The sequence below is a fragment of the Erpetoichthys calabaricus genome, chromosome 3 (assembly GCF_900747795.2).
Source record: "Erpetoichthys calabaricus chromosome 3, fErpCal1.3, whole genome shotgun sequence".
NCBI lineage: Eukaryota > Metazoa > Chordata > Cladistia > Polypteriformes > Polypteridae > Erpetoichthys > Erpetoichthys calabaricus.
Window position 1 is genome coordinate 58,106,454 of NC_041396.2, and position 14,031 is coordinate 58,120,484.

At 37.1% G+C, this 14,031-nt stretch overlaps 1 protein-coding gene across 1 annotated transcript in view; it reads left to right on the forward strand.

The window, feature by feature from the left end:
• Positions 1 to 14,031, forward strand: part of nbas (NBAS subunit of NRZ tethering complex) — a 463,213-nt gene that overhangs the window by 299,347 nt on the left and 149,835 nt on the right. Inside the window, exons 46-47 of the mRNA XM_028796843.2 lie at positions 4,806 to 5,008; positions 11,879 to 11,971. Of these exons, the coding sequence (XP_028652676.1) occupies positions 4,806 to 5,008; positions 11,879 to 11,971 (296 nt within the window). The remainder of the gene's footprint in view (positions 1 to 4,805; positions 5,009 to 11,878; positions 11,972 to 14,031) is intronic.

The following is a 14,031-nucleotide window of genomic DNA, read 5'->3' on the forward strand; positions in this document are numbered from 1 at the left end:
AGACCATCTACACGGGACATTGGATAAGCATCAAATTTAGAGACCTGATTTAGATATTGGAAGTCACTACAGAACCTCCAAGTCCCCTCAGGCTTAGAGACCAAGACAGTAGGGCTGGACCATGGGCTGTAGCTTTCTTCAATCATGTCTAGTTCCAACATGCGCTGATCTCCAGCTTTACTTCTGCTGTTTTTACCTCAAGAAGTTGATAAGGACGTTCCCAAATGATTTTCCCCGGGTCGGTGATTATATGATGTTCAGTTAGAGAAGTTCCACCTCCTTGTTTGCTTACTACCTTGGGAACAGACAAGATCACTGTTTCCAGTTCCCGTCGTTGATGGGCAGTCAAATTAGGACCAAGATTGAGGTGGTGTTTTTGAATGAAGAAGGAACGGGGCTCTCTAGAGGAGGGACCTGCATCCCTATCCTTACACGGTTTGAGCAGGTGGATGTGAAATACCTGTTTGCATGACTGACAATTTTGTTGATTTACCAAATAATCAATGAGGCCCTTTCCTTAATCTCTTATAGGCTTTGCCAATGTGCCAGTAATTTGGATTGAGAGGTAGGAACTAAAACCATAACACAATCCCCCAGAACAAACTCCCAGAGGGTTGCGTTTCTGTTGTAATGTCGAACCTGTGCTGATTGAGCTTTGTCCATGTGAGCTTTTAGAATAGGCGGAATTTTATCAAATCTCGTGTAACTGCATGATATATTCCAAAATATTGACGGAGGGGAGAGCCTCTTCCTCCCATCCTTCTTTTAAGATATCCAATATGCCCAAGGGTTGTCAACTATATAATGGTTCAAAAGGGGAAAGTCCAGTCGAGGCTTGGGGAACTTCCTGATAGGCAAACAGAATGAGGGGAAGTAATTGGTCCCAATTTCCAATAGACAAACAAAATGAGGGGACGTAATTGGTCCCAATTTCTTACATCCTCGCTGATCTCCTCACCTAACATCTGTTTAACACTAGAATTACCAGAGTCTACGAAAAAACTCGTAGATCCGGCCCACCTTAAATCGCTTCTTAAATCCGTTCACACCTCTCCGCCAGCGTCTTTTGTCCTCTAAATGTGCTGATAAAAGACAAGCTGCCAGCAGCCAGCTATTCCATCCCCCCTCCGACTTAGAACGTGAACGCACTTTTCCCAGCTCATGCCTTGATTGATTGTCTGGGAGTGAACTGGAGTTTTAGAGTTGAAATAATAGATCGTTATTTGGAACACACGCATTCCATGTGTGTACCGTTTCTACAGTAATCTGTGTAAACACATTGTTAAAACAGAAACTTTTTCATATTTTAGTAATAAATGTTACAAAATGTAGGCATAAACTATAGAATGTGTGAAGCCTGACAGCCAAACATCAAATAAACACTTTCACAAAAGGTTCAAGGCTATAGCAATACTTTCCGTGGTGTAACACTGAGATTTGCTGACTCAGAACACGGCATCCCTGCCGCGTCGTAGAGACCCGAGTTCAATTCCCCACTGGGGAGGAAGTGTTTTTTTTTTTTCTTTTTCTTTGTAGCCTCAAATGGACATAAAATTTATAAATTGGTATGCACTGTAAATCGTTAAGTTTAAAATGTCGATCGCGGTTATTTCTGTTGATTAATTCATGCTTTTTTACTTAGAGTCAGAACAGGAGCTTATTCAGCTTATTCTGCTTCTGACCTGACTCTAAGTAACAGCGCCAGTATAAATCACACCCAATCTGACGCTGTTCGTTTTCAAATAATATTGCATTACTTCGACAATGTTTTCTGATTGGTACTATTCGCGTCATAAAATGATTTCTTCAAAACGTCACATATATTTGTTTTGAGATAATGAATAGAGCTGCAAATTACAGGTGCTTGTTCAGTGTAATAGGAACCAGAGCACAGAGAGGTGTGTACACTGCAACAGAAGTACACATGTCGTAAATGTAGGAAGGGTGCTTCTTGGGTGAGCTATAGTGCGTCTTTATGTGAAAACAGCAGTGTCAGATGGGGAGTGTCTGATGATTGCATATAGCTCTGAAGTTACTGTTCTTTACTATGCTTTCCTCTGCATGTCCTGGAGTACAAAAGAAACAGTATACAGCAACATGTGGGGACTGGCAAGATTGGGGGAAAAAAAACACGCGGTCATATGTATCGTGATACACTGCAGAGCTATAGCGCGTCTTTATGTGAAAATAGCAGTGTCAGATGGGGTATATTATTTGAAATTGGAAAAAATCTAATTTTCAGTTAGAGGATCTGTACAAAATTTTTTCAAAACATGGCAGGATTTAATCAATATTATTTTAGAATAAGAGAATGAACTATTATTGCATTTAACTCCCTTCTCTATCTCTTATTTATATAGATATTTACTTCTCCCCTTCTTTTGTTTAATGTTGCCTTATTAAAAAGCTTAAAGCAATTTTCCTTTAGCTAAGCTCTCCTTCTCAGGGGTGGGGTTTGATTTGTCTTCAAATTTGTTGGGTTATAAATTGATCTGTTTGTATGGAATGATTACAATGAAAATTAATAAAATAAAAATATTAAAAAAAAAATAAATGTTACAAAATGTAGGCATAAACTATAGAATGTTTGCAGACCTGCTGGGTGAGGTAATTGGGGAGGGCATTTTCACATGGCAGTTGTTCCAGTACCTGCCTGCCATCATTTATGTCTGGTCATAATGCTCGTATTTCGAAGGCCTGCGCCCTGGTTGGCTGCTCAGGGTCAAACTTCCAGAGGCACCATTCTCTTGCCTGCTGGTCCACCGTGACCTTGTAGCACTTGAGAACCTTGGCCTTGAGGATGTTGCAATTAGTGGCCTGCTACTCAGGGAAGTCATAGTAAGCCTATTGCGCGTCTCCCTTCAGATATGGCGCCAATATGTTTGCCCAACCCTCCCACACCCAGAGATGTGGTACATTCAAAAATTAGAAAATAGGTTTCTATGTCTTACGCTTCTGTGAGTGGAAACAATATCTGGGACAGAGTGCGAGCCCTATCAGATCTTACCGCCATAGCAGCTGCAGCCCGGGCCTCCGACTCTGCCAGTTGAGTCGGAATTTCCCCCAACTAAATCTTCACTGTTTGTAGTTCTTCCGTAATGGTGGAAAAAACGATGTTAAGATCCTGCCCTTCAGTCATTTCGAGCATTAAATCCTGCTAACTACGCCAGTTTAATAAGGCAAGATACACACAAATAAAGATTTGGGGATCCTCCCCGTATATTGTGTAAAAAGAGTAGTTTCAAAGATTGATACTGGTCTTAATGGCTGAAAACAACACAAGACAAAAAAATGAGTTAGTGGAAGGGTCTTTATAATAAGGCGGTAGAAGGTGAGGTCATCAGGGCTGGATGGAAGTGTTTGGAAAGAATGGGTTAGTCTTCTGTAGGACTGTAGGAAGAGGAGGAAGGCATTAATACTCATTACCAACCCTTTTCTCCCATTTGATCACCCTGAATCGGACCCTTTGGCTGAATCTTAAGCATATGTGTATAACAGTACCTAATTTGTACTGCATAGCCATTTTACTTTCCTCCTTAAAATTCAAATGAACTCAAAATGTTCTTTTGTTCTGATCATTAAAGTTCTTGTTTGGGACACTTCTAATCACATGCTGCTACCTTCTCTGTAGGTCCATCTCTCCATCTATTTTGTTGACCTACTTATTCAGGGCAGGGACATGGGGCAGCTGCCGCCTTTCCTAGAAATCATTAGGCACAAGGCTAGAACAACCTCTGGGCAGAGTGCCAGTTCATAGCTGTGTGAATACAAACACATACACTAGGGCCAATTCACTGAAATGTGGGAGGAAACCCAAGTGGACACGGGGTGAACGTGCATACTCCATTTCATTTAACATATAAGACATAATAATTTTAGAATTACTATAAGCATATGCATCTCAACTGTTAAGCACTAGTTTATTGATTAACTTTTTTCTACAGTTGTTAACCACTTTTCCAATTTTCACCCTCACTTAGACAAAAGATTTGCATTACCTGCTTTTCAATTTGCTCATCTTAGGCACATTTCGTTCATTTACCTTCATCTTACTATTCAGATGGAATTCTCAGAATTACTTTTGCCTAGTAGATTGAATCCTTCTTGAAAAATTCATACTGTATGCAGTTGATACCTCAGTAGTTTCAGAGGACAAGGAATTAAGCAAACTTTTCATTTTGATAGTTCAATTTATATTAACTTCATGTGGCCAGATAAATATATAAATAACATTAAATTTGAAATTAGGGCAGCACGTTAATATGGTGATCAGTACTGCTGCCTCTTAACTTCAGGAGACTGGGTTAGACTCCAGCATGGTTACTGTCTGTGTTGGGTTTGCAATTTCTTTCTGTGTCCATGTGTTGTTTTTGTTTTTCTTCAGACATTCCAGTTTCCTCCTAATCCTAATGGGTAGGTTTGGTATTTTTTTTATGTTTTTTATGTATTTATGTTTAGGAAGAAGTAACTTTGACTTGAAAAAAACGTATTCTTTAAGTCTTCAAGGTAAATACATATTACATTAGCTATGCATTTTGTTCAGTGATTGATTTTGGCCCTTTCTTTGAGGTGTATAAACTTCGAATTGTTCAGGTTACTGAGATGATACTGGTACACCTCAGTAAAAATAAATGGTACAGATTCTAAGTTGAATTGTGATCATGACTTTGACTGGGCCCAAGATTCACTTTTTCATTTAGTTGGGGAGAATGTGTTAACAGCTGTGGATACAACTTTACTTTCATGCTTTTGACTTAGAAATAAAAAGCTTTTTTTCAGCAAAGTGTTATTTTTTTGACTGACAGGAACTTTTGAAAACATATAGCTCTCAGTATGATATGTCAAGATCAGAAAAGGAAAAAGTTCATGAGCTGACTGTAACTATGGCTTTGGATGGACAACCCCTTGGTGATATACAGAATTTGCTCAGAGCAGCAGCTGGATCTCTGGATATCTCGCCAAAATGTGTAGTAAAAGATGCAGTTAACAGAATCATTGCAGTGCTGAGGTAGGTCATCAAATTCCTCACAGATTTAGGTATTAAGATCATTATGTCTAATTGTATTTATCATTAGGTGTTCTATATTTTGTCAGTACCATTCAAGAAAGTTTTGAATGCAAGACTAGATTTATTAAAACATAATACAAAAGTGCCAAAAAATGTATGTAGTACTTTAACCTTTTCTTCTCGAGTATTTGACTTTGAAATAATGTACAAATTTAAACAAGATATGTAAATGGAATTTGTAACCTAGCAACATATGAAAATTTTTGGAAGCCACTGTAGATATTGAATGCGAAAGTAATATCTGACTTAAAATAATTAGATAAACATGATATAAACAAACTAAGGCAACACAGGAAGATGAATTAGTAAATTTAATTAATGGATACTGTTAACTTTAGCAGAACATTGATTTCATTTGCAATTCTGGAAAATACCAGTTGGAACGCATTAGTTACTAACACACTACTTTTTTTTATTGAGCACTATTATGTTTAACATAAAAAGGCAACATTTTAAGAAGACACAGAAAATAACAAAATGAACTAAAAAAGCAGTTGCATTTTAGCAGTTGAGGTGCAATCTGTTTTAAAATAGTAGTTCATTTATTAATGTATATTTCATACTAACAATTAGAAGTAAGAGGACAAGTCACCGTCTTTGGGGGACGAATGCAGAGAAAAAATACTAAGTTATAATGATGGATTGGAATTTGGCTAATTGTTCATGACTAATCTACAAAATAGGGATGGAATGGTTACTGTTTTTTACAGTTAACCACATTTACAGTGTTACGGGTTCCACTAAGTATTTGACTGCATATCTGTTGTCCTGATATTTGTATTTTATCAGAATCTCTTTTATTCACCAGTAATAAACATGACATACAGATAACATAAATAGAATAAGTTAAAAATAATAACTTCATGCTATTTTGCAGAATAGTACATTTATAAAGGAGATGTGCAAATCATGATGTGCAATGTGGAAGTAAGTGTGTAGTGTGTATGCGCACGCATACATATACATATGCTGCACAAACGCATACACACACACATTCATGCAGTATCTGATAGAATACATGAATATACAAAGAAGTCTGGCTAGATTACTGGTTTGAGAGGGATATGGCTCTAAGAAAGAAACTATTAAGGTATCTGTTAGTTTTAGTTTTAAGTGTCCTGAAGTGTTTACCAGAGTTGAGTTTATGGAATAAGTGATGAGCAGGGTGAGATGAGTCTGTGGTGATCTTTTTGGCATGGCTAGTGAAACAAGATGTATACAGGTCAGCAACAGGTGGAAGGGTACAGCCAATTATTTTCTCAGCAGACCTCACAACACACTATAATTTATCTTTGGAGTGTGCCATTTCTGAACCAAACCAGACAGTAATGGATAATGTGATTACACTTTCAATTATGGCTTTGAAAAATTGAACTAGGATTGGCTGGGAAATATTTAATTTCTTTAGTTGCCGTAAAAGGTACAATCGCTGCTGTGCCTTTTTAGTGATGTAGGTGGTGTTAAGATCCAAGCTGAGAGTGTTTGTGATAGTTGTGCCCAAAAATCTGAAGGATTCCACCATATTGACTACAGAATCATTAATTTCTAGTGGGAGAGATTGTAACTGCTGTTCGTGAAAGTCAATGGCCATTTCCACTGTCTTGGAGTTATTCAGCACTAGGTTGTTGGAAGTACACCAAGATATAAGATGAGGCCTCTTTTCTATAATATATTTCATTGTCATTAGTAATTAGAACAGTAATGGTGGTGTTATTAGCAAACTTAAAGATTTTAACTGAAGGATTAGTGGACCTACAGTCATTTGGTGTACAAAGAATAAAGTATAGGGGGAAGTACACATGATTTTTAATTGGATATAAAATATGTTTTTATACTTTTTGTTGTAATGTTTTTAAATGAATATGCACAGTTATTGCCTACCATGCCACAGCAAAAATTAACATTTGTTTGACTTAGCATCATGTTTCCAATTTTCAGTTGTACAATATTGGTAATAATGTAGTCATGTGTTTGTCTTTTTAACTGACATGAGTCAAAACCCCAACTGGTTCCCTAGGTCCAGTGCACTGGATATTCAAAGATGTCCAACTGCACACTAGTTTTCAAAGGTCTATTATTTAAATATTTTGGCCTGACTTTCTGTTAGCTTGAATGACTTGGCGTGTTCCCCTCTAAATGTTCTTGTTAACATGGTGTTTTAGCCTGTAAAATCCTGAATTTTTTTTATTTTTCACATCATTTCCTACACGATCTAGAGACTGGAGTATATTGAAATCAATTGGGGGTGGGCAGTTAAAATGAACAAATCTTAACTGTTTCAGCATCTTATGTAGTTGATGGTATGTGTACTTCTGATTTGTCTTTCTTTTTGCTTTTTTAGTACTTTTCATTTATAGAAAGGTGTGCGTGATTGTTAAATTATGAAACCTCTTTTTTAATACAGATTTTTGAAGTTATTTCCATTTATAATAAAAAATAAATGGCAAGACGACAGCTGTTTCTGAGATGCTATGAAATCTGGTGATAGCAATCATACCATTGCTGAAGTTGCTTTGATTTGTCATCATGCATAATGTAACATTTGATTTAAGAGCAGCTAAACCTCTTCACCATGTGTACATACTATATACAGAGTTGCAGGCACATTATTGGCTTTTTAGAAGAGCAGTCTTCTTATGATAACACGCAGGTGGACATAATAAATTGGCTAATGAGGTATGTAGAAGTCCTCAATTGAATAAGTAAGGGAGAAATATTGAAATGTTCCTTGGAGTGCTTTTTATACTGCTTCCACTATGCTTTGATTAATGAAAAAGTGTTCTGGGTACTTAATTTTAAATTATACTTTTTGCTGAAATAATAAGTAATAATAAGTGTCTTAACAAACGAAAGGTGCTACTTTTACTTTCAGTGACATTTCAATTCAGTGTCGATTGTTACAGTCACTTCTTCTGCAGCAATATAAAGCTTTTGGCATTTAGGTTATCTACTATAAATGTTTGAGGTTATTTAAATGATGTTGAACTAAATCAGTCACTTTTCAGTTCACGCAAATCTGAATAGAACATCTGTTAAACATCATCACAGCATTGTATATAATTAAGATGGATGATGTAGTTTTCTTACATTTTCTTTTGTACTCAAGTATTCTCTGATATCGTTTATGGCTCTTAGGGACATTGTTTAATTAAAAGCATGTCTTTTGACTATAAGAGAGAAATGAAGGCTGAAGATTCATTATCAGTTTAATTACACTACAATGATACAGCTTTTACCTTGGAGCTCTTAGTTAACCTGCATTTGTGGAAGCACAGCAGTAGTTGAAGATAAGAATTTTACATTGTGTGAGAGTGTTGTTTTCTTGAAGAATCTCGATTATATCAAACCAATTATATTAACCTTCTTTTTCCCTCGACATTTGTTCCCTTTTTTAGTATTATATGTTTGTATTAAAATGTATAAATAAAAATGTTAAACCAGTATGGTTAAATTAACAAACTACATTTTTAACTTGTTTTATACATACAGTTATATGGATTAGGTCATTCCTGCTTTTGCTAGTGACTTGACTTTTGTTCATGGTCATTGAAAGCATAATTTTGTAGAAAAGAGTATGCCTTTGAATTGAAATTGGTAATTAGTAGGAATAATATGAAATGTATTTATTTAAAGAGCTTCTGTAAAAACCCCAATTTCCCCCGGAATGTAAATTTGAGTATACATCCAACCATCCATTTTCCAACCCGCTGAATCCAAACTCAGGGTCACAGAGGTCTGCTGGAGCCAATCCCAGCCAACACAGGGCACAAGGCAGGAACCAATCGCGGGCAGGGTGCCAACCCACCGCAGTGAGTATATATCCATCCATCGATTATCCAACCCGCTATATCCTAACTACAGGGTCACGGGGGTCTGCTGGGGCCAATCCCAGCCAACACAGGGTGCAAGGCAGGAAACAAACTCCGGGCAGGTGCCAGCCCACCACAGGGCACACACACACCAAGCACACACTAGGGACCATTTAGAATCGCCAATGCACCTAACCTGCATGTCTTTGGATTGTGGGAGGAAACCCATGCAGACACGGGGAGAACATGCAAACTCCATGCAGGGAGGACCCGGGAAGCGAACCCGGGTCTCCTAACTGCGAGGCAGCAGTGCTACCAACAGTGCCACTGTGCCGCCGCCCATGAGTATATATTATTGTTATTATTACAGTTAGGTACATTAAGTATTTGGACAGTGATACAATTTTCATATTTTTGGACCACCACAATGGATTTGAAATGAAACAATCAAGATGTGATTGAAGTGTAGACTTGCAGTTTTAATTTAAGGCATTTAACAAAAAACACTGTATAAGCCATTTAGAAGAGACAGCCATTTTTATACATTTCAGGGTTCAAAGTATTTGGACAAACTAATAATCGTGAATGTGATTATCATTTTCAATACTTGGTTTCAGATCCTTTGCAGTCACTGACTGCCTAATGTATGAAACCTATGGCCTCATCCAAGTGCTAGGTTTCCACCCTACTGATGCTTTGCCAGGCCTTTACTGCAGCTGTCTTCAGGTGCTGCTTGTGCTGCTTTATGACATATTATTATAAACAATTTGTAGAAATTGATTTCCTCTTGTATTGTAAAATATCCTTATGATGTTTTTGTCTGTATGTGTTTCTTGTTTTAGACAGAGGTGCTGCAGTACCATGGTAATGAAAACTATTTCTTTTTCAGTTTCATCTAAGGTGCATCAGATGCTTACAGCTTCATACAATTACATCACTTTGTATAGTATTTTGTACAGCGTACAGTACACTGTACTGTGAGTGTTGTGCAGAGTGGAGGCAGAACCTCTTAAGTTTTTCCCAGTTGATTCTGGGGTTTGTCAAGGATGTGTTCTTGTTCCTACTCTGTTGAATGCTTAAATGGACTGGGTGTTGGGCAAGGTCGTGGGTTCCAGTGGTTGTGGGGCATCTGTTGATAAAGAAAAATTCACTGATCTTGCTCGACAGTGCTGTGAACTTTTACGGAGTCAATGGAGGCTCTGATTGGGGCTTTCGAGAGACTGAGCGAGGAGTCTGAGTGTCTGGCCTTGTGAGTGTCCTGGATAAAATCCAAGATCCAGGCCTTTAATGACCTCTTAGGCACAGCCATCAGCAGTGTGTCTGTCTGCGGAGAGAGTGTTGACCTTGTCAAGGGGTTTACTTACCTCAGCAGTGACATTCATGTCTCTGGTGACTCTTACAATGAAGTCAGTAGACAAATTGGGAGAGCATGAGGGATCATGAGATCACTGGAAAGGGGTGTGTGGCGAACCTGATATCGATTCAAAAGGATGAAGGTTCAAGTCTTTAGAGGCTGCGGCAAATACATAGTCATTTCCAGAGAGTGGGATTGGACCTTGTGTTGGCCTGGGGGGTTGGGTGTGGCAACGCGCTATACCAGTTCATGCTTCCCAACCTGTATTGACCTGTATAGTATTTTAGGCTAGGAACTGACTTAGCTTGTGTTCTGTGTGTTAGCGTAATGTTTTTGATTGTCTTATATAAAATGTGCCTTATAACAATAAGAATAGTTTATTTTTGTATTGTTAACTAACTTTTAGTTTAATATGTGCATAATATTTTCAAGCAACTTATGATCATCATCAGACTGTATGCTAAAATCATTTGAAAACATTTCTTAAGACTATTAACACTTTTCATTGCCCATGTTTTACCTTCTATGCTGTTTCATTTGTCTGTAGAATTGAGTTTTGACAGTGGTGCAGAGATACCAAAATGTCTCACGTCTAGGTAAAAATGGCTTGACTCTGTCAAAATAGAACAATTAAAAATCAGTCTGGCATTGGAATCATATCTCTACATGCCTTTTACAAAGGCAGAGGCAGTGGGTGCCTCATAAGTTATCCAACCAAAGGCACCACAAAAATAAAGATGCCATGGTAGCACACAGATCTCCAGCAAGCTAAGTATCAACATATACGTGGCCTGGAGTTGGCTGTGTTGGCATTTTAACAGATCATGCAGCAGGAGAGCTGTCTTAAAGCAATGAAACTGTTAGACTTGCTGAAGGAGCTCTAACTGACTGTCACTGTAGTCACCTTAGATATAATCCAGAGAGAGGGGTAAAGTTAGCTGGACCCAGAACAATTGAATTCTAAATTTGGAGCTACAGTTGAAGTAAAGGCTAACTAGTGAGACAAGGGCAAGCTGGAATAGTAAGATAAGGTGAAGGGAGTGTTTTGGTGTGGTGCTTGAGATGTGAAAAAGTTATTCACCTCACCTGAGAGACAGGTTAATAGTCTACAAAGGCAAATTCAAATGGTTTGTATTGATTTATTCTGTTGCTTTGAGCTATACATTCTCCCTATTGTCTCCAAAGCTTATCTTATTCATTAAAATAATCAAACTACTTTTGCAAACTACTTTGCAGTTATTTCTTTTACAATATCCAGTTTAAACGATTACCTATAGTCTCAAGATATTTGATTAAATATTAATGAGTGATGCATGAAGAAAATATTGTATTTTTTAAAGAATTATCAGTATTGCCTATCAGCACTCTTTCAAAAAGTTAAAGCTGTCTAAAGAAAATAAGCTTGTAAAATGTTACATTCAAATAGCTTTGTACCTAATATTTTCTAAATGTACAATGTTTCATGCTCAGGTGCTATTACTGCAATTGCATATTTTAATCACAGTTTTAATAATTAATAACTAATTTATAATATGTTAGAAGAAAAAAATTTTGCTGTGGTCTGTTACATAAACTTGCTTTTTATGGACATGCCCTGATTACCAGTTAATCTTAAATTACATTTCTTGTGCCTTTTTGTCTCGACAGTGGTGATGAGAATGTCATTCTGACATCTAAGAAAGATCCGTTGGCAGTTCTTGAAGGAATTGTTAAATCAGTACATGCAAATGTTGTAAATGGGTAAGAAATTTACATAATCCCTAACTCCTGAGATACAAGATGAATACTATATTACATTTTTACATATATTATAGACACAAATCTAGGATTTATTGACAGAATGTACATTTAAGATGAATTTAACATGATTGTACTGTATAAATCAGAATTCTTTTCTTCTATTATTGTTCTCCAGCATATCATATGTGAAAACTGTGAAGAGAATAGTGAAAGAAATAAAAAGAGACAAAATAATGACTTGCTAGGTCTTGAGTAATGGATTTTATAGGAGGACCAAAAACTTATAACTTAGCGTATTGGTTTCACATTCCTTCTAAACACCCATAAATAAAAATTGGGTGGAGTATTTTCAGCTGTCAATACTTTATATAAATTTTTATTTTTTATCCAGATCACTATAAAGTGTCTTTTTCAGTTTTAATAAGCAATGTACAGTATTTATAATAATGGTGTTGTCTAGGGGAGAGAGAGCCTGTAGGACGGCACAGTTGTCCTACATGTCATAGTGGAGTCCTCAATGATTGCATTTCCACTTTCAGAGGAGTCGGAGGCATGGTCAGCCGGTATATCTTCCAACCATACATATGAAAGGTTTCAATGAGTGGCTGAGCTGTATTCTCTTTTATACCCTTACTTGTTCAAATAACATCATATTGCATTAAGCCATTGCCTGTTATCTCTTATTAAATATTAACAGACCATTGCTAGCCAGTTCATAATTAGTCTTACCTTTTTCTATTAGGTATATTGACCATTAACTTTTATTAACTATTTACACAAAATCCATTAGTTCACTTTGTTTTAGTCATCTGGTTGATCCTCCATTAAGGTAACCCTTAAATTTCATTTTTTGCTGACTACCTGCCTTTTAAACCATTTACAATAGTCATTCTACAATCTACTGGTTATTGCCTATGGCATTGTTATGTATTAAGGTAAAATGTAATCTTTTATATTAACTGAATCTGTTTGCTTTAGTCCTCGTGGCTTTAGCCCCGAGTGTGACTCTATCTACCTCAGAATTCTCTGCAAGTACATTTAACCACAAGTTATACATATTGATGTTGTCACGCTTGGGTCACAGATTTGCACAGAGACACAGGAGGTTGTAGAAAAAAAAGGAACTTTATTCAAAGCACTACAAACAAACATTTGTCTCTTTTTAAAAGTTTAAACGTGACAAGTCAGAGATGACAGTTCTGCCAGGAGCAGAGAATGTCTGAGAGAGAGAGAGAGAAACAAAACAACCAATTCCAAAGCTGAGAGGCGCTGCACAATACTTTTAAGTAAGTGGAGTACCGCGTGAGAGGTTTATCGCACGTTATAGCGCAAGTAAGAAGGGTAAGGAGCAATATGAAGGTAGACTGTCAGCTGTTTCAGGGGTTTTCCCAGGGACGTCTGTGTCCTCTGAGGGTGCGATCAGCGCTCCAGCTTACAATGTGTAATAATCTTTTTTACATTTTTACTCCTGAATAATGCTTGGGACAGTATTCTGCTGCCTTCTCGATGGTTAAAATAATATGCTGCAAAACTTAATATTTCCATACATTTTGCCACTCTAAGGTAACTCATCAATATTCATGAGTAGGATGGAGCCTCCAACTAAAAACACAAGAGCAAACTAAAGCCATAAAGGTACTTTTAGTACAAATTGAAGCTGAACCATTCCTTGAATCATGATAAATTCAGTCATGTGACGCTTCAGCAGGGTGCAATAGTAGCTGTTTGAACAAAAAGGCAAACTGTGGCAACTGTCAATGTTTGCGTCAGAGGAAATGTGGAAGCCAGTAAACTTTGTGCTGTGGTAGTCTGCAATAACACAAGGGGAACGTTAATCAATCAAGTCAAGTACTTTGTGAAGCAACAGAAAAAAATATAAGAAAATTGCACAAAGAAACATGCTTCTTCTGTTTTGATTGCAGCATCAGGCTGTGCGATGGCGACTTGTCTCAAAACATTAGACAATTGACATGTACTGAATTTGCATCACTACAGCAGTGGATACTAGACATGTCTTTTCTACTGTATGTTGGTATTTTAGTATTTACATGTTTATTTTA